The sequence below is a fragment of the Salvia hispanica genome, chromosome 4 (assembly GCF_023119035.1).
Source record: "Salvia hispanica cultivar TCC Black 2014 chromosome 4, UniMelb_Shisp_WGS_1.0, whole genome shotgun sequence".
In the NCBI taxonomy this organism is placed as follows: domain Eukaryota; kingdom Viridiplantae; phylum Streptophyta; class Magnoliopsida; order Lamiales; family Lamiaceae; genus Salvia; species Salvia hispanica.
The window spans coordinates 47,710,621-47,735,811 of NC_062968.1; the positions used below are offsets into that span (position 1 = coordinate 47,710,621).

The following is a 25,191-nucleotide window of genomic DNA, read 5'->3' on the forward strand; positions in this document are numbered from 1 at the left end:
GCATTCTAGTAAATTTTTTATGTCATGGCTATTAATGATTTAAACACCTCATTTAATGCTCTAATAACTTATTGTAGTTGTTTTTATTGATTTCATTTCTCTAATCTGATTCTTACGTTTCTTTTTTAGATTCATTCATTTTTTAATTTTCTATTTTCAGTGATTTATTTTTAAACTATTTTTTATTTTAAGATTAAGTTTTATCTTTTTTTAAATATTTATCTATTATAACCACACTAAAATTGAAATCAATAATACTATAAGTTGTGACACGATCATATATCCTATAATATTTTTATCATGTTATATTTTAAAAGTATCAATTATACTATAAACATAGTGTGCATAAAATATAACTCCATAAATCAATATACTAATTATTGTTTATATACTATGGTATATAGTAGCTGTGTTTACATAATTATCTTTTTCTCTTTAATTTAAACAAACTATGTTAGGTTCTAACTTAATTTTATTTACTATGGTATACAGTAGCTGTGTTTACATAATTATCTTTTTCTCTTTAATTTAAACAAACTATGTTAGGTTCTAACTTAATTTTATTTTAAAAATTCATTAAATCTTAAATAGACAATATTTTTTTAAAACATAAACTTTCCAATTCCCTATAAGTCTCTACCATCTCCCACTCTCTTACAAATATCAAAATCCTTCCAAGCATAGTATATTAATCTATGAGCCTATAATATACTACTATTATATTTTGAAAATACGTAATCGTATCATAATAGTTTATATATTAATATACTTTCCAATTCCAAGTTGTGATATAATCTAATAATAATAGTAATTAATATTATTATTGTTAATATAGATTATAATATGTGCTACTCCATGATACCGTTAGTCCATTACCATTACATTACCATTACTATTACCGTTATTTTAGCTTAGTATTTTTACTTATTATTTTACTTTGTACGTAGTAAGATGTTAAAAATAGTAATGATGATAGTATAAATTAATCACCTACATTCAAAATGAGCTAGCTGATGATCGATGATAGAATTACTTCTAAAACTATGATAATTAAGATTAATTTTATAAATGATTACTAAACTATAGTACTTGTATCAAATTAATTAAAAAAAATTATTTCTATCAAAATGAATACTTATAGTATTCTTTAATGTTTTCTTCTATTTTCTAATTATATTATTACAAATAAAAATTATAATCTTACAAAAAAATTTCAAATTAAACTAAATTGATAAACTATTTAGTTACCACACCATTATTTGTTCAAGATAATGTAAAAAACATAATATCAACATGGAATTTTATTTGAAGAGACTTCTTTCCATATTTTGAATTACCTCTCATCTTGGGCATACATGGGTGATGGTAGTTGTTACTTTGCCTACATGCAAAGTGCATTACTTTTTATCATGAAGTTGTTGTACTTGTAATTTTAAATAAATGCAATTGCAAATATAATGATTATTGTACTAAATTCAATTGATAAATACTTCAGTAATTCAAATTGAATATAGTATCAATTGAAATTTAAATTATTCAACTAAATGAAGATATAATGAATCTAAGAACGACTAAAACACTAAATTATTTCATTAAATATAAAGATCAATTTAAAATTTTTAAGTAATAAATTGAGTCGAAGAGCAATTGAACCTTCAATTGAATTTAAAATAAGTTTGAATTTATAATCATTCAAATAATAAAAAATGGAATAAATGCATTAGTATATGATTAATAGATTTCAAGATAATGATTATTATTAAATATTAATAAATTATGTTATGGTTCAATAATAAAAGACTAAGTAATATTTATTGAACAATATATCATATCATATTTGTAAATCAACATGGAATCAATTTATAATATGTTTAATAAATAATATACGTATAAATTAATAATAAAAGGAAATGAAAGTGATGTAGATAAACTACTGCATAATAATTAAAAGTTATAAAAAATATTTAAACATTACAACACAAATGTTGTATTTCAAGTAAAAGGGTACAATAGTCCTAATATATTTGATGTTTTTTAGGTAAACTGATTTTGATGAATTAGCAATAACTAATTCTTTTTACATTTATTGCGTCATTTGTCCATACTTGTTGGTTCCTAAAAACCTTTTTTATTTGAGAAAAGAGTTTTTTTTACATAAAATTGATTTATTTTTAAAAGATAAATGACAATTGTAGGAGAAAAAATTCCCTAGTCAAGGAATACCAAGGTGGCAATCCTATTTGGTATGTTACACCCATAAACTTTTGACAAATGAAAATGTATATAACCCCAAATTCCAACTAGATATATAAATTTTGAAACAATCTAAATATAAATACACCATTTATTATATAGAAGTTTATGCATATTCTATATATAAACACTAAATAATACTAACGATCACTTTTTTTTAATAGTAGCTTTAGTTTATAAAATTTTAAATGTAACTGCTTTATCATGCTATAATCATTTGTCTTATTTTATTTATGAAATTTTTTCATGCTATATTAAAAATAATGTAATAAAATTAATTTCTAGATCATCTTAATAAGATTAGTTTTTTAGATTATCTTATTATTATTAATTTTTTTATAATTTAACAAAATGTATAATATTCATACAGTTAATGTCTAGCTATAAATTACGTATTTAATTTAATTTATACACTACATAATCATTTGTATTATTAATTTAATTTATATAGAGTAGTATTTAATGTCAACAAATTTGAAGTTATAGTTGCCCTTTTTATTTGTCTACATTTTTTATATTTATAAAGAAGAAAAAAAGTAATCTCCTAAAACTCTTAAAACGAGTGATGTGATTAATTTTGTACTATATTAATTTACGAGTAAGATGACTTAGTGAAAAAATAATTTTATATTATTCAAAAAATGAAATGATGGACCTATATGTATAGTGTATTTATTATATGCACAAACTTTCCATATAATAAATGGTGTATATTTATATTTAGAGTGTTTCCATAATCTAATATATCTAGTTGGAATTGGGGTTATACATATTTTCACTTGTCAAAACTTTATTAGTGTGACATGACATACTAAATAGGATTGCCATTTTGGTATTCCTTGGCTAGTGAATGACATACTAAATAGGATTGCCATTTTGGTATTCCTTGGCTAGTGAATTCTTTCTCCAATTGTAGCCTATTGTTAAAGGAAATAGGAAATAATATTCAATATTTTAATGGAAAATCTAAGAGAGATTCAATGTTCATGAAAATCAATAAAACAAATTTCAAATTAATATAATTTGTATGGTTAATGTAATAATGTTAAATAATCACGTTATGATTATTCAGACACGATTATTCATTTTAGATTTTAGTATTGCAAATAAATTTTAAATTTACAATAATTGATAGATTATTAAAATAATAGTAGTATTCTAACATTGATGAAAATTATAACATATGGAGTATAATAAATCTGTACGGTTAGCTATAATATCAATGGCATAATTATATCAAACTTTTTACATAAATTTTATGAATAAATCTATAGTAATATTTGTTTTAAAATTGTAATCGTATACTCATTTCTTTAGTGCAAATGGGAACTAATAAAAAAAGGGTCGTGATTTTCAGATATAATGTCTCCACTATAATAAAGTTAATTTCATAAATTTATTTCTTCCCATTAAATATTTTTGGTAAATATTAATAAGATTTTAAATTTTAAATTTTGAAAAATAATATGAATATATACACAGTCACACTTACCAAATAATTTCCATTAAATGATAATCCAACTATTAATCTAGACCATGATGACAACGTTCATTAATGCCATAACAGATTGTATACAATGCATACTCTACAAATGTTGTAATCCAAGTTGGTGTATAGTAGTAATACTTATTAAGTTGTTATATTATAGGAATATATGTGTGTACTGTTATACTCCATATAGGAGATCAAAAAATTTGGAGTTTTCATATCTTCTAAAGAAAAGAGTGAATGTGTTTAATTTGCACATTTAATTGGTAATAAAATCTTCTATAGTTTCTACTCAAGATCTAGCTAGTAAATAACACAAAATCTAATTAGTTAAACAGAGTTTCTAAAGAGAAATTCTGTGTAGATGAAGTTTGAATAGTAATTTACTACTCTCTTGTCACATTTTAATATCATAAGATAAGATGATTGTTACACAATTAGTAAGCTACAATTTAACATGAGAGAGAATGTAATTTTTAAGGGTATATTTATCTAGAAAGTAGGAGAACGAAAACTAATTTCATTATTTCCATAAGATAAGGGACAAAACAAGTGACCGATAATAAATTATACGGAGTACTAAATGTTAATTAACCTCTAACTACCACTGTTTTTATTTGAGTTACTAATTACTAATAACACTAATTAAGGGTTATAGACGGACACCGAAGATTTTTGTCATATTAGCACCACTAAATGAGAGAATAATTACTGTTTCAAAATTTTTTAGGAATTTTGTCAGAAAACAAAAACTGAGATAAAATCAAAAAAATTGACAGTGACATGGAGGCGATGGGGCAGACAATACCTGAAGCACACCATATCATGGTCGGATGCAGCTCATTGTTTAATATAGTATGCCAATCCCAAATTTAAAAAAAAATTGTATGGCTGTGACGTCGTAGACCGCTTTGATTAGTACTTCCTCCGTTTCTTCATAGTTGAGTCATTTTATCATTTTAGGAAATTTTTTTATAATTGAGTCGTTTTCTTATATGGTAACTTTTTCCTCTCTCTACTTTATTCACTTTATATTTTATTCTCTCTACATTTTCATCTCGCTTACTTTTTTATCTATTTATTTAACACACCCAACATTTATCCGAAAAGTTCCACCTCAACTATGAATAAACGGAAGGAGTACTAATATTTTAGCGGAGGGAAATGTATATTATTGCGGCTAGCATATTTATGTTTTATTAATTTATTTGAGTATGTTTGATAAGTACAAATTACCATGTCAGCCCGGTTATCAATCACATAGTAGTACTATTTTCGATCCAAATGGAGTTTACCGAAGATGATTTGGTTCAATTTTTAATTAACCAAATAAATTGGCATTCGAAATAAAATTATACTAATAAATTTTAATAATAACGTAGTACTATTTAACTTGCTTATACCTTTTATTATTAGGCATAATCTGACCTATTGACAACAATAATACACTAGAAAATTACTCAAAAAATTCAAAGTAAAATTAGGCATATTTGACGATGACATACATAACGATGCATGCAATTAATTAGTACTACTAATTTCTTGCTCAGACCAAACACTTGTTGACAAACAATAATCGTGGACTTCCCATATCTAAATTCCAGTCAATCACAAAATAGTTGATAATTATGAATTTTATTTTTTCACGTTTCCTTTGAGTTGATTTCCATACGCAATATCGTTACAAAGACTAGAAACAATAATTGGATAGGAAAAAGGATTGTGTCATCATATGGGGAGTAAAAATGTTTTTAGAAAATGCACATGTATAATGTATTGGGATACTAATAACATAGAAACACAAAAAATCAAAAGAATTAACGGAAAAAGTGAAAAAATCGTTAAATTTATCTCGAACTTTAATGATTTTATAAATTATATCTAAAATTTTATCAATCTTATCTCATATGTTTAGTGTTTCAAATAGTATATCAATATGTTTTTAAGTTGTATCGAATTAATCATCGTTTTCAGATAATATTTAAAATACATGACAAAAATTAAATTGTAACTAATTACTGTATCGCATAAAACTTACTACTCTCTCCGTCCCATAATAGATGACACACTTGGAAATTAGCACAAGATTTTAGGTGATGTTGTTTTGTGTGTTAGGTAGTGAGAGAAAATAGTAGGAGTACTACTATATTTATATTAACATAAGATGAAGTTTTTTCTAAAAAATGAAATGTGACATATTTTGTGAGACAAAGTAAAAAAGAAAGTGTATCATCTATTATGGGACGAAGAGAGTACTATTTTTAAAACTAATATATATAAGTGAGACCCTTATTTCACTAATTTTTTTCCATCCACTTTTCTTAACATATCTTAAAATTCGTGCCGCCCATGAATGAGACTCCTAATGGCGGACGGAGGAAGTATAAATTAATACTATCCGAGTTTAGGAAATCCAGTGCTAAAAAATAATTTAGTACTATTATTTTATTACAGAGCAGGGTCAAATTAAAAGATTTGGTTAAAGTTCTAATAAAATATTAAAAGCCAATTTATGAAGATAATATAAAGCTTACACTTAATAATAATTCTTTGAAAGTATTCTATGTTTCTAGCATATCTTGTGACTACTTGAACTTCCAGTAGAAATTCAGTACCTAGCAAACATGTGTAAAGAATTTAAGAAATAAATACGATTCGATGATATCGAGATTTATGCTTCGATAGTTTCGAGAGTTATATCTGGAAGTTGTTTGACTAATTCAAATAGTAAAACACATGGGCAAAGTATGATAATATACGTGTTTAATTAAAAATCTCAAGGTATCAGTTATCAACTTTGACCTTACCATACACAAGTAAATAAATTTGTTACTAGAAAATATGTAAATTATTTAAATAATTATTTGTTGTTATTGACATTTGACAAACAATTTCTAAAGCGTTGATACAATATGTACAATGAATAAGTAGCTGTCTATCCAATTTCAAAAGGAAGTTGCACTTTTCTTCTTACTTTTTATCGATTTGTTACATCAATTAATAACAGAATTGATTGGTCCAACAATACATTTAATTTGAATGGTTGATTTCGTGCTGTCTGTTAAGGAAAAACAAACGTGTGACATCAAATTCAAAATTCGTTTATCTCACATTTTTCATTTTATCATTGATTTTTGCTTTGTAGTGGAGTAGTATATTAATGCCAGCCAAACCCTAATCCTCTATCTGGTTAGACCAAATTGGATTCTGAAGTTGGACCTACCTTTTTTTAACCCCACAAAAATATTTGACATAGTCAGTGATTTCGACTTATTTGTTTGGTCACACAACATGTCTATTCATACTTCATAGAACCTTTAAGAGAATACTAGTACTTAATTTATAAAAGAAACTACAGTTTATATTCAATTAAATTTGACAACTTTGAGCTCGATGATCAATCTTGAACTATTTGGCCGATGAGCTATATAATTAATTTCATTTAACATGAAATTATCTACTACCTCTACTCAGTTAAAATAATTTTGATACTGAATAGCACATGTTTTATTGCAAAATTGTATGCATTGTCATTCATAAGCTTGCCAGCTCATGATAATCTCAAGTTTTGGTTGTGATTCTTTCAAACAAACTAATAATTAATTTATAACCAAAATAATACATCTGTGGCTAATAACAATATCATCAATATTAATAAAATCATATAAAACGGTTATACAAAGACAGAAACTTTGTGCATCTACAATTCTAAGGTCTTCTAATAGGGTCCAAAAAATATATACTCCCTATTTCAAAAGCAGAATCGATCGAGATAGAAACAGCTAGAGAACGTAGGTGTTGTAGCGAACAAGAAAAAAAGAGTCGATCGTGAGCTACTTATGATGAAGAATTTGAGCATATTTAAAAACATATTTGAATGATTTCAACAATTTGAAAAATACTACCCCCTCCATCCAAAAAAAATTGTCTCATTTGTAGACGGCACAGTCTTAATGAGAAATTGGTCAAGTAAGAGAAGAGAAAAAGTGGATAAAGTGAGAATGAAAAAGTGAGTTAATATGAGAAGAAAAAAAAAACTTTTCATTTTTAAAAATAAGATTATTTTTTGTGGACATCCAAAAATGGCAAAAAAAAACTAGTACTATTTTTCATGGACTAGGGAAGTAACATTCTTAGTCGAATACCCCATGAGCTATAGGAGAAAATCATCTAAAGGGAGTCCAGAAAATATGTCACGCAGTAACAGACCTTGACATATGGCAACTAAAATGGTGTTCATGCAAAAACAACACTTAGGATAGTGGTAAAATTTGACATTCCATACAACACGCAATATATATTCTATCAAAGGCAAACACGCCAATGCTAGCAGCGGGTTTAAAGAGAAAGACGAAAATGCTATTGACGTATTTAAAGAGAAGGTAAACACACCAATAGCATTGCCGTTTTTCTCTTAAACACGGTCATTAACATTGATGTGTTTTTCTTTTATAGAAAACAAAAAAAAGATTCCAATACCGGGAAACTTTTTAGCTAAACTCACCCAAAACGAGAATTTAGGCGTACAACTAATGGAGTAATGGTATCGTGGAGCATAAAAAATCATAAGACATCAAAGTTAAAGGAATCCCAAATTTGACAATGGTATTACCAATGTTGTAGATGGAAAAATTTGAAAGAGCGTAAAGAATCAAATTCCAATATACAGGTCAAGCATATATGCATGCGCAAAAAATGCAGCAGTTTTGAGTGTCACAGAATTCAAGACATTAAGCCAGTAAATGCAATTCAGTCTGCAAAGGAAAGGAGGAAAGGAGGGAATGCCATATCTTTATTTGTTTTTCCTATGTAATGAGGGAAAGTTCCAGGAAGACATTCCTATCGAACAAGACCCAGATCTTTGAGCTCTTTCTGCGCAAGACCCAAAATACATTTAAGTACCTGTGACAGCATAAGATGAGTAAATGACAGCCGAAGAAAAACACTCAGAAACTGTGTTGATCTTATAATGAGAGAGGATTTAAGTGTATTGACTATTGAGTTAATCTACTTAGAGATGTGCTTGCTGCGCTGTTTAATATACTTCAAGGGGGGGTAGAATGTACTATGTATAGCCACTTGTTACTTGCAACTGATTAAACACTAAGCAACTCCAATCTAATTACACTAGAGTCTGTATGAATCTGATTAATATCTTGCCATCTTTCTACATGCACAATTTAAGTAAATCCAGGCCAGAAAGAACCAGTTGGTTATATTCCAAGTATCCATTTCTCAACTGACAACTTATAAAAACCAAGATAAATTAGCATACATACAAGACTTCAATCTCATTAATTTCAATGAAACATAATGCACTATAAACGAACGGAATCAGAAAAAGCTACTGCAAACCATTTATATCAACTTTTTCCTTATTTAGTAGAGTAGTATACAAGAGATTTCCTTAATATTGGATTATGGATAAGTAGGAAATAGGTCATTCACGGCAATTGTTCAATCTGCAATACCCTGAGCATATATCTTTGATACAACCATACCAACGTGATGATCATAGACTCAGCCAAAAATGATTCTCAGAGCAATTGATGTCACAAGATCATAGTTTATTAAAACGTTAATCACACTCAGCCCTATCTTATATATTCAACATTTGTTAAGTAAAGCAAAAACAAAACATAGTATGCAGAAAAGTAAACTTAAAAAGCATGATTATGTGATTTCAATTTCCTCACTCGTTGAACTAGAATTCAAAGAATAAAATTTAACCTACAAGGTAGTGCCAGGGAGCCTTTGATTGTTGGGAACCGCTGCTGAAATCACCCATCTTTTCCAATCCTCCCTATCAATCCCAATCATTCCATATTTTTTATCAACCAATTCAACAAAGTTAAATACCAGTATAATTCAAATACACCAACATTCATCAATGGCTTTAGTTACACTAATGGGAGGATTAAAAAATAAAAAAATTAAACTATGACTATCACAATGACTATCCTCAAACAACAGTATTTGACTCACAAAGAAACTATTAGCGATCTTGACAAGAACGGTGGAAGGTACCATGGGACAGCTCACAGAAAGCCCGAACGTTGAGAGTCAAATGTGAAGTCAGCTGTACTCCCGCCATGCTACTCAGTGGAAGCAATGACTGCGCACATCCTAGTTCCCCCAATGTCCTGTAACATCATCAATAATTCGATATCAAATACTATATCCAACTGCAACAGAGAGCAAAAATGAGGGTGCGAAATAACATCAATTCAATCATGATAGTAAGATCAGAGGGCAAAATGTGGAACTCCTGGTCAATCACAGGACCATTAAACCCTTATGCTGGTAGAAAAGGTGTAACATTGAAAGCATTAGAGTTAATAAATCTGACCTGGGGTTGGAGAAGGAGAAGCGGCGGGGCCGGAGGCGAGGGGCGACGATCGGGGAAGGAAGGAGGCGGGTTGGCGAAGAGCGGAAGGCGGAAGCCCTTGCCGTGGAGACGAGAGATCTGGAAAGCGAACCACGCCAAGCCATTGTTATTGCGTTTGTGTGGAATTTGGGGGAAAAGCTCGGGTTTTGTCTAGGGTTTTAGAAATGATTTTGACCATATCCCATGTAGAAGATTCAGTTCAACGTAATTAATTAATCTTTTTATTTTCACTTTTAATTCAGTTTTCGTATAAACTAAATTCAATTACTTATTGTGACCATTTCCTAAACTTTAACTAATCCTTTTTCGTGTTTGGTAAATTAATAATGTGAAAAGCCCATCTCGGCGTCAATGTATTGGGCCCCATATGAACATAGGAACCATATTAGGAACAACATCCGGTCCAATTACATATTTTGTGATAAATGTTGATTAAAATTCTATTACTCTCAATGAGCATATTCCAATTCAATAGTAGTGCATTTTTTTCTGAAACATCATTCTTTCCCTCACAATTTCGATACCATTTCCTACAACTACATACGCCTTCGCCCATATCACGATTCCAAATTCAATTTTGTAACCTGAAGCCCTTCCAAAAATTAAACTGTTATTGTAGGTCCTTCCCCTAAAAAGGGAGACCTTCCAGAAATTCTCGACGGCCAAAGTCAAGCAATGGCCGAAGAGGGGGTTTGGAAATAGTTTTCAACCAGCAATAGACGCGCCTCGGTTAGAACCTCACTAGCTACGTCATTGCCCCAAGCGCAAAGATGTTTTACTTCATCTACTTACTCACCGTTTTGTACAACAAGCTACACTTCATTTTTCAGTGTGTTAACCGATGTGGGATAAAAGATGGTTTTGCCATTATTCATTAAAAGCTGGGAGACATGTTCTTGTGCAGTGAAGGATGAGCTAAGACGCAACGATATTTGCTAATGCAGGGTGTCTCTGACTCAGAGAGAGTCAGAATTTTGAAATTCATACCAACAATAATAAGGGTGTTCTCAGGTTAGCTCCATTTTTACTTGATAGATTTCTTTTAAGACGTAGAAATAAGAAATGTGTTTGGCATGATTGTCCATGAGCAAGGAGCATAATTTGTGAAAGGAGAGGAGTCTGATGAACAGGCTGAAGTTGACTCCAATAATGACTTTAAGAAGCTTGCTAACTGTGTCTCTGCGCGATACAAATTTCTACTTAGCACCATAAGCTTTTCAGCCAGGATATACATCTCAAAATTACAACACAAGTTGAGGAAATCTATGTATATGTATATGCCTATTCAAAAGCTATGTTTGTTTATCAAATTCTCCTTCTTACTAACTCTGCTTCACATATCATATGATCTTTTATTCATCTATTACTTTGTCTGTGTCATTTTCGATGAAAATAGAATTTATCAGAAGACTAACTGCTTAGTTTCCTCTAATATGGTCTGGGGATGGGGTAGAGAATATTTCTGTATTAATATTGAATGTATGCACTGCTAAAATGCCTTCTCATTCAATTTACTAGTCGGTATGAGTTTTCAATTCCTTGATCTCAACTAGAGCTATCAATTTTTAACATTACATGGTAATCTGACACAAACACGCAATTTTTGGGTTAGGATCCTTATAGGTCTGACCTTATAAGAACACGTTGATTTTGGGTTAGGGTAGGGTCAGGGTCAGGGTAGGATTTGGGTTATCCTTTAAGAGTAAAAATTTTATTTTTTTATTTTTATTAATTAAAAAATGTTATACTTTAATTTATTATTTAGATTAATTAATGATAAAATTTTAATCATGTTATAACATGTTTTAATTGTATAATACATCATATATTATTGTGTAACATCATGCTTTGCTCGTTATCGTGTCGTGCCAAGTTAAATTATTTAATACACTCACTATCATTAAGGTAGAGCCAACAAATTTTTGCACGACACGATAATCTGCACACATACGCACGAAACAATTGGATTGAAACCTGATATTTTCAGGTTGAATTAGAGTTTGGCTTTACTAAGTTCATATAAGTTCTTCAACTCGTCATAAGTCAAAGTACATTTAGATCTAAATAAATTGAGCATGATATTGATCTTCTCTTCGTCGAGTATAATTACTTTTTTCTCTCTCATTTCTATTATATCTTCATTTTTTTCAATAATCATGTGACTCCAGTCAATTTTATCAACTTTAATTCATTTCAGTTCAATTTTCAGTCACAGTTCAAAATGTTCAAAAATTAAAATAAATTACTAAAAATTAATTAAGTAGAAAACTACATAAATTAAATATAAAAAATATATTAACTTAATAAAAAAAATTGTTAGTAGAGTGCAATTTTACTGTTTTCCGTTCGCTATTACTACTTTTTATTTTTTTGGATGGGAATGAATTTAAATTTAAAGGTTGCGCTACGGAATACTCGAACCAAACATTATCTTCTCTACGACTCTACCGTTTGGTTATCACGGAGTAGCATAGTATATTTAACTCACGCTGCTGCTTCATGAAGAAAAAATAAGTAAATTGTTGTTTTCTTTATAATTTGAGAATATAATAGCTCAAATATAACCCTTAAATAATTTTGGGAGACAAGTCGTGCGACACGGGCGCATTGCAGCTGGCGGTTCGGGCGAGCTATCTGGACTTGGCAATGATGGTTCGGCCTTGGAGGTGGGTTCTGCGTGAGCCGAGACACTGCTCGTATCAGTCCTCTTACACCTTTTATTGAGAATAACCACTGCACTTACATTTAACCGTAGGACCAAAATCTATTCCAGAGAATAAGAATGCCTTTAAGACAACTTCCTATTATTATTGGAAGGACATAGTTATTGATTTCAACAAACAACAATATTTGAAAACAACAGTACATATTCTTATTTAGTAAATACATTTTCCCATCAGCAATATAGCCAGCAATAACTAGTAAACACATTTTCCCCTCTACAATTTCTTACCACCTCAGTGTAGATATTTTGGAAATAATAATAACACAATGCATGCGACCACATTTAATCCGGTCAAATAGTTTCTGCCTATATAACAAACCCTGCAATAGAGTTAGCCTTGATAATCATCAATCATGGATAGAAGCATCTGCATTTTCCTCATCCCTGTTTCTCTTCTTCTAGCATGCCTAGTACACAACACTCACGCAGTCGACTTCAAGGTGACGAACACCGTGCCAAACACTCCTGGAGGCAGGATGTTCGACCAAGAAATTGGTGTTAATTTCGCTTTATCAATCATGCCAGATATCACCGAATTCATTTATAAAGTCTTCGAAGAAACTAGGTCTGAGCAGAGAAGGCATGTGCCTGTTGTGAATGTATACATCTCCGAATTCCCAGGTTATGCATACAAAAACGGTGACAACATTAACATAAGTGCCTCGGCACTGGACCAATTTTACCATCCTAGGTCAGAATCAAAGCGGTTTTTCACTTCTTTAATGTATCATGAGATGACTCATGTGTTCCAGTGGCACGGTAACTTTGGAGCCCCAGGAGGGCTGACGGAGGGGACTGCAGATTATGTCATGGTCAAGTCGGGCTTCTACGATCAGGCGACTTATACTAAACCCGGTGCTGGTAAGAGGTGGGACGAAGGCTATGGTGTGACAGAAAGGTTTTTGGAGTATTGTGACAGTTTGCTGAATGGTTTCACTGCAAAACTAAACCTGAAGATGCAGTACACATACAGCGATAACTATTGGGTCGAGTTGCTGGGGAAACCTGTGGATCAGCTTTGGAGAGAGTACAAAGCCAAGTATGGGAACCAACCTCAAGAAGCGTCTGTCGATATGTTTCAAGGGTTGAAGTACTGATGGAAATATCCAGCTTTGTACGAGTGTTAGATTCTAGTAGTGTTATATAAAGATGGAGGAATGTGTTGTTTCTACAAATGTTTCCCCCAATTATGGATATGAATTGAATAAAAGGTCTCAGGTATTAAAGTTTACACAGTTCAGTCTCTATCACAAACAAACGGCAACCTACAAGTGAAACTATAATATCATAAAGTAGAGACCAAAGTAAAAGCACAAGCGAGGTAATTTACTAAACAATTTAGAGAAGAATTGCCCAGAATATAAGATATAAGTAAAAACTAGAACTTGTTTATTTTGCACACCTTTGTCAGACAGATAGTTATAAGCAATCTAAAACATTACGATATATATTACAATGCATTATAAGCCATCCTAAATATTCGCATGAAACTATAATTATCTCAGAAAATACTCAAAAAACTGAAAGCTTGTTTAGTTTACTTGAACAGATATCTCATGCATCGAGATCCTCAATTGCAGAAACAACTTCATTTATTTTGTGGAAGTTTCTCCTTTCCTTCAGAAGGGTCTTAGCGAAGTTCAGAGCTTTGCGCTCACATTCGGCACGCTTGTCAGCCTCTTTAATTGATTCAAAATCTTCAACATGAGCCACGCCAACAATTCTCCTACGAATTTAACCAGAAAGTATGTGTCATTTAGACATGATTGTCTTTCATTTCTTTTTCTTACAAATGTAATGATAATCAGTAAAAGAGTAAAACTGGATTTCTCCATCAACCACTGCTGAGACATCAGATGAAGCTGGATTGGAAGAACTGGTGGACTATATCATGGGAACAGTAAAAGGAAACCAGATCATAAACTGCCTAAGGATTAAGACATCATCTAACCTTATCATTTTAGCAGCACCAAATCCGAGAGTATCGTGGAAAAGATCATCCATATATTTTTGCTTTACTAGCAACTGGAGTTCTGGATTGTTATAAATTGCTGGAAGATAAGCCTCGCCAGAACCATCCTTGTGTTTATCCCAAAGAGCAGTGAACTTTGTGTGGAAGAGGTTCCAAGTATCCAATATTGTCTTCAAGATCCACTTCTTATATGACTGATAGGAAATGAAAATAATATTATGTCAACAAATTAAATTACAAAACAAGTAAATCTCCGAAAAGGTTGAATAGACAGGAAGCTTAAAAGGGTAAGTTTGCATGTGTTTACATTCAAATGAGGAATATGTTCTATTAACACAGCCCTCTAATGAACAATCAAACTGAAAAGCCTTAACCACATGGATAACAAGTGAAAGTGAACAAGGCAAAATAAACAAAGAGAGGGAAAAGTTTCCTAATCACATCAAGACTTATAGTATTGACTAACTAATGAGGCATGGTTTAGCTCAAGTAGTTGCAACTAACTAAACGAAGAGAGGGAAATGTTTCCCAATGACCTCACAAATGTTGCAACTGACATTAAGGGATTGGAAATCATCATTTAACGGACTACACAATAAAAGTGGCAAAAAAGATCCTAATATAAAAAGTAAGATGGTCGGGCATATATAGTAACGACAGGAACTAAGACAAGAAATAAATAGAGTAGCAATTGTATCACTGGACTTGTGCAAGTGTAAGTAAATGTAAGGGCAGTATATACTCTACGATCTCCCTCCTTTTCTGAATGTCCATCTTGTGAAAAATAAGCTAAAATCAGGTTTCCAATAAAAGCTCCAATGTCAAATCCCATTGGCCCATAGAAACCAAATTCAGGATCTATCACTTGAGTTGAATCAGGAGTAACCATGATTGAACCAGTGTGAAGATCACCATGTATAAGAGCTTGGGACCTCTCACAGAATCTGAGTTACAAGATACCAAAAAATTGTAAGAACGGTATCACATGAAAACTGTTGAAATAAGTATGGAAAAATAACAAAAAAAAAAGGGTCTGCACTGAATTTTACTTGGATTTCAGCTCAGCAACTTCAAGTTTCAAAATGTTGTCCTCCCGAACTGCCTCAGCATCAGCATCAAGGTAAGGAGTCGTCCAACGGTTATATTCCGACACTTTGTAAGGGTCAGAAAACACAACTTGTTCAGTAAGTCTGCATAACTCCACATTTCCACAAAATTTAGCAACTGCAAAATAGCAAAATTTCAGTTAGAATATGCAGCAAGACATTTCAGAAGGATTAAGATTGACTTACCAGGACATGATAATAGTTTCTATTTAAATTCTTAATTTACGAAATCGTACTAAAAAAGACTAGCAGGCAAAAAAATTTCATTAATAGTATTTGTTTGCTATCCTGACTCTTAAAGGGTGCCGACACTCAAAACCAAATACAGTATGAAATATGAATTATTGACTAAAGGAAAATGGGTTCAGATTAACTACGCGTCTGCAGTAACATTCACGAAAGGATATAGGCTTAAAGTGCAAGAAACATTGCAACACATTATGTTTATGAAATACTGATACTTCAAAAGGTAAAAATGTTATAAAAACACCTTTTAAATTGGGATCACTGTAGAAACAATTCCTTACCAGCACTTTTGTGATCGGTTGTGGTCCGATACAGTAGGGAGGTATAAAAAAGTGTCCTTGCCATATATTCTGACAGATGGTCCGCAAGCAATGGATACTCCATCCCAGCTATCAGTCCTTTTCTTAAGATAATGTGAGGCGGTTCAATGTAACGCATGCCAATCAAACACATTTTCCTGTCAAAGTGGTAAACCTCAGGAACATGATTTGGACACAAGCCACCATGTTCTTGCAAAACTGATGATTCAAAATAGGCACGTTCTTTTGTCATTGGCCATGATTCCCCTATACAACGAATATATGGAAGAGCCTGCAGGTTTCTTACCATCAGTTAAACAACAGAAACAATCAACAGTCTCTTACAAAGATACTGGTATTATCTAGGATGTTTGAAAAAGACAAGAGAACTTCTAACAATCTTTAACTAAGAGCATGAGATCAACTTGGCCTCAGCACATTTCAGTGGCATTGTTTATGCAAAATCCTAGCAATAATGAGTTAAATATAGTGAATGTGTTGTATTATTATTACTCTTTGTGTCCCAAGTTACTTGCCGGATTCCATTTCTTGTCCCAAGTTACCTGAGTAATTTCCCTTTTTTGGCAAAAAAAAAATATTTATTAGTGTGTCTTCTACTTTCCCCTCTCTTCTCTCGTATTTTATTATCTCTCCCTTTATATATCAATTTTTAAAATTTCATGCCCAAAATAAATGTATCAGTTGATTATCATATTAATTCTTCTACTTTTCATAACTGTCAGATTTCTCACCATCACTAGTTAAATTCTTCTGATTCAACTAGTTGTTGCATAGGAGTTTTTGGCTTGGTCTAGTTGAGCAACTCTTGAGTGATTATAAAACAGATGAACACCTCAATATTGATGATTTCTAAGTTATTGATGAATTTGTATGGTCGGAAGGAAAATAGGAAGTCAACATGGTGGAATAGGAGAAGTGGCAAAGACCTAACAAGAAGCCAAGACAAAAGAATCTTATGAAGAGCAAATTAGCAAGTTTGATGTGTACAAATTTAAGAAAGAAAATCGTTAATGATCCGCACCTGCTTGATGACGATAGATCCCGAGGGTCCACTAACAATATAGACGAAGTTGAGATTTCCATCGCCGACCTCCTTGATTTCAAGCTTATCCAAGTCGTTGCCTAGCTTGGCGGCGAGAGGTGGAGTGACCTTCAAGTAGTCCACCAGCAACTGCTCGGTGAGGGGTTGAAATCCGTCGGAAGCCATGTTGAGGGTGGCGGAGAGGATGCCGGAGTTTTATAGTTATAGTGGCGTGGATAGAGGCATGACTAACGCCAGTGGAAATTTTTGTATTAATGGCGAGGATTAGGGAAAAGGGTATAATGGGGATGAATCATATTCCATGGCTCGACCAATCGGAGCACGCTCGCTCTACTTTTCGTATTTTACTCCTGTGATAGGAAATTTAAATCATTATTTTGAAAAAAATAGTATTACTATTACTCCTTCCTCCTCCTGTCCCATATTAATTAATACTCCCTTCGTCCTACAATAATTGTCACTCTTATTATGAGCATAGGTTTTAAGAAATATAAAGAAAAATTAGTTGGAAAAATTAGTGGAATGTAGGACCCACTTTTTTATATTGATTTTATAATAAAATGTGACTCAAGTGAGTTAGTGGAATGTTGGACCTATTGAAGATAAAAATGAAGTGTGACAATTATTGTGGGACGGTAGAACGGAGGAGTTATTTTTTATTCATAAACTATAAGCCATACTTTTATATATAAAATATGTATAAATGAATTAGTAGAACGTACTATTATAAAAAATAATACTTCATCCATCCCATAATAGGGATCACCAATGGCGAAGCCAGAAGTTTTATGATTGTGGGCCCAAATTACTATTAATAGTTATATGATTTTTTCAATGTTCATGAATTGGAAGCTCGATTATTTGATATTTTTAGTTTTTATGTAAGCATAATGGATAGAAATGAATTTTTTATGATGTTTAAATGCCACCGAGGAAAATATCAATGAAAATAGAATTTATAACGAATAGAATACATTGATTAATTTTTAATCTTTTTTTATGATTATAATAATGTAAGAAAATAATTACAAAATGACAATGAATTAAAATGAGCATAATTTGTGGTACAAAAGAGAACAAATAGAAATTATGTTCTGAAAAACTGAAAGTGAAAAAAATAAACTATACACGTTATACTGCATAAACTGAAATAAAATAAAATAAAAATTGCATAAATAGAAAGAAGAGGGAAATTGTATAAATACAAAGTAGAGAAAATTAGAGAGGAAAATCGTAACTAAAGGGAGTAGAACTCGGGCCACTTATACAAAAGACGCAGTTCGTGACCAACTAGATTAACAAGTTCACATATAACAATTTATCGATATATACAATATATTTTAAACAAAAATTGATGGGGGGATTAGTGGCCCCTGGCCTCAACGTGGCTTCGCCATTGGGGATCACATTCGGTGTCGGCACATTATAAGAAATGTTAAAAATAGTTGGTTGAAAAAATTAATGAAATATGGAGTTCACGTTTTATATTAGTTTTATAATAGAATGTGAGTGAAGTGAATTAGTGAAATGTGAGACCTACTTATCATTTATAGTAAAAGTGAAATGCGACTTTTATTGTGGGACGGCTCGAAATGGTAAAATGTGATTCTTACTGTGTGACGTAGGTAGTAAAAAGTAAGAGTTTAAAGTAAATAAATACAAAGGAAAAAGGAAGTTGATATAAATATTAATTGGACAAATGGAATACATTATCATAAGTGGTATTAGAGTCGATGCAGCTTAGTAACCGTTTTATAGCCATAATATATGAAATAATTTTATATAATTAAACTTTTAGCTGAAATTAAAAATGTCAATTTAATGCCAATAATTTCCTCGAATTGAATGTCAAAGTTTGACTGGAATGTATCTTTTCATGGTAGTGTTTGTTTCATAAAGTGATTATAACTCACTGTGAGAATAGGTGTATATCATAACTCAAATGACATTATAATGCCAATGATTTCCACGAATTGAATGTAAAAGTTTGACTAGAAAAAATAGTGTTTCTTTTTGTGCAAATTTTTGTTTCATAAAATCATTATAAATCACTACTATGAGATTAGGAGTATATCATCATCTAGATTAGAAAGATTTTTTTTTTTAGTTTTATGTGATTGGAGCTTGAATACCATTTGGCTTTGAGTATTGAATCGTAAGGCGGAAGAGATAATCTACTATAATTCCTAAAACATTTCTTAAATCACAATTACAAAATGGTCATATGAACATTTTTATAATTCTAACTCAACATTATTTCTTTACTCTCTTTCAATTTTTCTCTCATCTGCTACTTTTCACATTTAGTTAATGCTTATTTATTTTTCTCGTTTTTTTTTCTTATACTATTTCTTTTATTTGATACTTATTTCCTAAAATATGTTGCCATTATTATTACTATAATTTCTCTTAATAATATTCCTCTCTTTTTATAGTACTCTCACTTTTATATTTCGGCTAAACCCAAACTACTTACATTATTTATATATTTTAGCTAATTAAGTACTAGTATTAAGTATATTATTATTAAGCGACCTCTCGTTACATTTAAAATACTAATTTGATTACACTAGAAAATCAATCTCAAATTAACGACCTAAAATGAAAAATGTGTATAATATAGGACGGAAGGGAGTGAACTATTCATCTCTCTTTTACTTTTATTATATTATCACTATAATTTATATTAATAATAATAATAAAGACTGATAAAAAATTGTGTTAATAGTAATGACGATAAGAATATATTTAATTTTCTAATCTAAAGTAGTTATATTTAATAAATTGACACCATCTTAATATCTTATATAAAAATAACTAACTAGAATTTGACAAATTTTATTTTTTATATAGCCATTATCGCAACTATTTTATGAAAATTATTTAAATTTTATAATTATTTTGTATTGTGATAATTGAAATTTGTCAAATTCTAATTAATTACTACTTTTTATATAAGATCAACAGCTTTAGGATATAAAAAATTAAATAATTTCAATAAAATTAAAAAGGGATATTGGCATCTAATATCACGAAACTTTCAAAAAGTTGAGTTTTTCCCACGAACTTTAATATTGACAAATAATATCACAAACTTTACCCCCGGTTTGTTTTTTCCCACGAATAAAAAAATTCATGTTATTTTAATAGATTGAAGAACAATTTTGTAGGGTGTGCTTCAAGAAAAACTATCTTCAAAGATTGAAAAGCTTGAAACTCTCAAAATTGTTGTCGAGAAATTACGAAAACAAATTCGTATCATAATATTATTTGTGGGAATTTTTTCATTGGTGGGAAAAAACAAACCAGGGATAAAGTTCGTGATATTATTTGTCAATTTTAAAGTTCGAGGGAAAAACCCAACTTTTTTAAAGTTTCGTGATATTACATGCCAATATCCCAAAAAATATTAGGTCAAATTTTATTTTCCTTCAAAATATTTATATAAAAAAGGTTAAATTTGTACGTATTTCAAATAATACATAGTACAAAGTTTATAGAACTTTCTATTTTTAATTGGGTAAATTGCCTCTAAAGTCATGAACTTTCACAAAAGTTAGGTTTTTCCCGTGAACTTTAAGTGTAGCATGAAAAGTCATGAACTTTACTCTTGGTACCGATTTCCCGAGTCGGGTATTCCGGCTAAACAGTGTGATGATGTTTGCATTTATGCTGACATGGAAGATGATTTGGATGCTAAGTGTGTTTATTCCCATTCTTCTTCCACTCCATTTACCTTAACCCTAATTAAAAAAAAAAAAAAAAAAAAAAAAAAAAAAAAAAAAAAAAAAGATTTTCTCCTTCCTCACTCCAGCACCGCCACCACCTGTCGCCGGTCCGGCGCACCACCTGCTCCTCCCCTTCTTCTCTTTCTTTCCCTTATGTCTCTCTCTTTCCCCCTCCTCTATCTCTCCCCACTCTAGGCCTCATTGTGTCGCCGCCGTCATGGGAGCGGCGGCGCTCCGTCACCCTCCGTCCCTTCCTCTCGTTGGCTCTGCCCCCATCATCACCATCCACCGCTGACTGCCCTCTCTTAACTCTCACTCCAATTATTCAAAGGCAAGATCCCCAAGTCAGAAAAGGATGTGAAATCGTGGCTGTTCGGAGATGATGTTCTCTCCAGCAGCGTCGGAGGAGTTTTAGGTGATGTTCTCCCCAGTGCCACCGCCTCCCGCCGCTCCGACGCACCACCAGCGGTGATAGTCAGCGAATTTTTAATTTTTTTTTCAAAAAACAAAAAACGACGTCGTTTTGTGTTCCGGCTACCACATAGGATAGGTTGATGCCGGAAAACTATCAAGTCGGGTCGGATGGAAAATTTGCACAACCCGATAAAATTCATGACTTTTCATTAACATTTAAAGTTCACAGGAAAAACCAAACTTTTATGAAAATTCATGATTTCAAAGACAATTTGCCCTATCTTTTTTAACAAAAGTTAACGTAACTATTTCAATCAAATATAATAGAGAGAAAGTACACGAAATAACACAACTATTTTGATTAAATAAAGGAGTATTGGGAAAGTGAAAATATTTTTTTAGAAATAACTTTTTTTTACCATAAAATAAACCATCATTGACTTGGATCCTGCTCTGATACTATATTAGAAATGGGTCACTCACCCTTTAAAAGGCCTCATAAGGAGGAGGGTTATCCACACTTATATAAAAAAGCTAGGATCATCACCAAGCCGATGTGGGACAATGATTTGGAGAATTTAACAGTTACTATCTATATTCTATAAAAGGTGGTTGATAATACTCAAAGCTAGTTCTGATATGTTAAACTTAGAAATTAGATAATGTTCAAAAGTTAAAAGTAATTATCAGATTGATATGATGTTTATAGGATAGCTACGATCTTTTAAAGCTCTTGACGAGATAATGTTCACGCGTCATAAGTTGGTAATCCTTGACCATACTCAAACTTATTTTAGTCTTTTAAATTGTTACGATGCGATGTCAATAAGTCAGTTACTATGATATTAGAAATTCTTGACGAACGAAGGAATCACCTTATTGCATAGGCTACTGCATTTTCTAATGCATTATTAAATAGTTGTCAGCTGGATCTAATTACTTTTAACTTTTGAACATTATCTAATTTCTAAGTTTAACATATCGGAACTAGCTTTGAGTATCAATCTGATAATTACTTTTAACTTTTGAACATTATCTAATTTCTAAGTTTAACATATCGGAACTAGCTTTGAGTATCAATCTGATAATTACTTTTAACTTTTGAACATTATCTAATTTCTAAGTTTAACATATCAGATCTAGCTTTGAGTATTATCAACCACCTTTTATAGAATATAGATAATAACTGTTAGATTCTCCAAATCATTGTTCCACACCGACTTGGTGAGTTTCTCTATATAAGTGTGGATAACCCTCCCCCTTATAAGGCCTTTTAAGGGGTGAGTGACCCATTTCTAATATGGTATCAGAGCAGGGCCCAAGTCGATGATGGTTTATCTCTTTATCTCTTCTCTTGCCTACCCACGTGATGGAAGTCCGATGTAGGGGTGAGCATTCGGGTTTCGGTTCGGTTTTTTGCCCAAACCGAACCGAACCTGAAAAACCGAATTTAGGCTAAAATCAAAACCGAACCGAAACCGAAATCCGAAAAACCGAAATCTGAAAAACCGAAAACCGAACTTTAAAAACCGAACTAAACCGAAAAACCGAAATTTTATACGATTTAAAAAAGCCTAAAACTTTAAAACCGAAAAATAACACAAAAAATCATAAACATCCATCAACCAACAAAAATAAATATTTAGGCAGGAACATAAAATAAAGAGTTTCATGATATCTAATCAATATACAACAAATTATAACAAATTAACAATGTAGTCCATTCCCAAGTCTTCAATCCTCTCTGTTCCACGGATGAGCTTTGGCCATAGTTTTTATCATAAGCTTTGAATCAATTTTGTAAAATCTGTAATACAAAATAATCCCATAAGTTATTAACAATGAAGGAGAGAATATATAAATGTATAAGAAATGGTACTGAACAGTAGAAAATTAGAGAAAAAAAAAGTTTGAATCTTGGACAGCAGATCTGGATGATTAGGGGCATCCAATTTTTAAATATCACAACACTTAATTTAAGCATATGAATTCAGCTTCAATACTTGCACGAACCGTACCTGAAAAACCAAATTTAGGCTAAAATCAAAACCGAACCGAAACCGAAATCCGAAAAACCGAAATCTGAAAAACCGAAAACCGAACTTTAAAAACCGAACTAAACCGAAAAACCGAAATTTTATACGATTTAAAAAAGCCTAAAACTTTAAAACCGAAAAATAACACAAAAAATCATAAACATCCATCAACCAACAAAAATAAATATTTAGGCAGGAACATAAAATAAAGAGTTTCATGATATCTAATCAATATACAACAAATTATAACAAATTAACAATGTAGTCCATTCCCAAGTCTTCAATCCTCTCTGTTCCACGGATGAGCTTTGGCCATAGTTTTTATCATAAGCTTTGAATCAATTTTGTAAAATCTGTAATACAAAATAATCCCATAAGTTATTAACAATGAAGGAGAGAATATATAAATGTATAAGAAATGGTACTGAACAGTAGAAAATTAGAGAAAAAAAAAAGTTTGAATCTTGGACAGCAGATCTGGATGATTAGGGGCATCCAATTTTTAAATATCACAACACTTAATTTAAGCATATGAATTCAGCTTCAATACTTGCAATAATCATCTTTAAATATCAAAGTTTACAGATCCAAATACTTATCCTTTGAAGAACACATTAATGCCTAAACACAAAAACTTAGGTATTTTAATTTTGACCACTAATTTGAGAGCTATGAAGAAAATAGACAAGTCTGAGTTTTTACCTTCTTCTGAAGACGGCGTGAATGGCTGGAGCACGGCCGAAGGCGGCATAGATGGCTGGAGCACGGCCGCACTGCTGGAGGGCGGAGACGGCGTGGATGGCTTGAGGCGATGGGCTAGAACAGAGATAGGAGACAAGTTGGAGGCTTAGAGTTAGTGAAATTTAGCCTTTAGGGTTACAGATTTAGAGTGGAAAACGGAATTGAGAACGGAGGCAGAGAGATTGACAAAGGAGGCGGAGACGTTGTGAAAGGAGGCGGAGAGGCAGAATTTTATTAGGGTTAGAGTTATATATAAATAATATTTAAATATATTTATATTAAATATAATTCGGTTTTTCGATTTTTTTTTCGTCCGAACCGAACCGAACCGAAAAATCGAAATTTTTGCAATTTTAAAACCGAACCGAACCGAAAAACCGAAAAAACCGAACCGAATTTCAAAATTTCGGTTTGGGTCGGTTCGGATATTCGGTTTTCGGTTTTTTGCTCACCCCTAGTCCGATGTATCATTCCGGTGAGTGGCACATTTCTAACCATCCACGATTTACTCAATTCAAGTGGCTGGCCTTATTTGATTTCTCAGTAGATCAAAATTAACCACCCTTTGCTTCAATCGAGCTGTTGGCCTTACGGGACAGAAATATGAGAATTATTTATTTAGAAAAAACATAAATTAAATAAGAGATGGAGAAAACAAAAATGGAAACGAGAGAAAATTTAATGATATGAAAAATATACATACCAAAAAAGGGATAATTACACTTTACATA

The 25,191-nt window shown here is 31.4% G+C and overlaps 3 protein-coding genes and 1 non-coding gene across 11 annotated transcripts in view; 1 reads left to right on the plus strand and 3 right to left on the minus strand.

Moving 5' to 3' along the window:
* Nucleotides 1–8,321: 8,321 nt before the first annotated feature.
* On the minus strand, nucleotides 8,322–10,328 carry LOC125219532. Of its 7 annotated transcripts, none has more exons than XR_007176153.1 (4): nucleotides 10,092–10,328; nucleotides 9,728–9,885; nucleotides 9,477–9,545; nucleotides 8,322–8,614 (listed from the first exon to the last, which is right to left on the minus strand). XR_007176153.1 is itself a non-coding variant. In XM_048121538.1 (4 exons), exons 1-3 carry the CDS (start codon nucleotides 10,232–10,234, stop codon nucleotides 9,523–9,525), a joined length of 282 nt encoding a protein of 93 aa, XP_047977495.1. In that variant the 5' UTR covers nucleotides 10,235–10,323; the 3' UTR covers nucleotides 8,322–8,614; nucleotides 9,477–9,522. The 7 variants fall into 7 exon arrangements, 3 of the variants coding, with proteins under 3 accessions (XP_047977495.1, XP_047977494.1, XP_047977498.1); XR_007176151.1 differs by having other exon boundaries at nucleotides 8,322–8,644; XR_007176152.1 differs by having other exon boundaries at nucleotides 8,322–8,644; nucleotides 9,473–9,545.
* Nucleotides 10,329–10,749: 421 nt separating this feature from the next.
* LOC125185711 lies at nucleotides 10,750–10,902 on the minus strand. The gene has a single exon (XR_007170218.1). It is a non-coding gene; the product is annotated as a U4 spliceosomal RNA (small nuclear RNA).
* A 2,256-nt stretch (nucleotides 10,903–13,158) lies between these two features.
* LOC125223479 lies at nucleotides 13,159–14,176 on the plus strand. The gene has a single exon (XM_048126649.1). The coding sequence runs from the start codon at nucleotides 13,209–13,211 to the stop codon at nucleotides 13,950–13,952; it is 744 nt and encodes a 247-aa protein (XP_047982606.1). The 5' UTR covers nucleotides 13,159–13,208; the 3' UTR covers nucleotides 13,953–14,176.
* Nucleotides 14,177–14,223: 47 nt separating this feature from the next.
* Nucleotides 14,224–25,191, minus strand: part of LOC125223478 (methylthioribose kinase 1-like) — an 11,279-nt gene continuing 311 nt past the window's right edge. The window contains exons 2-7 of one of the 2 annotated variants that reach the window (XM_048126648.1): nucleotides 17,521–17,649; nucleotides 16,461–16,770; nucleotides 15,877–16,051; nucleotides 15,570–15,771; nucleotides 14,807–15,021; nucleotides 14,224–14,581 (exon numbers count right to left, since the gene is read on the minus strand). In XM_048126648.1, the coding sequence (XP_047982605.1) occupies nucleotides 14,410–14,581; nucleotides 14,807–15,021; nucleotides 15,570–15,771; nucleotides 15,877–16,051; nucleotides 16,461–16,770; nucleotides 17,521–17,649 (1,203 nt within the window). In that variant the 3' untranslated portion in view covers nucleotides 14,224–14,409. Of the gene's footprint in view, nucleotides 14,582–14,806; nucleotides 15,022–15,569; nucleotides 15,772–15,876; nucleotides 16,052–16,460; nucleotides 16,771–17,520; nucleotides 17,797–25,191 lie in introns of those variants that run through there. The other variant, XM_048126646.1, reaches the window with a different exon arrangement.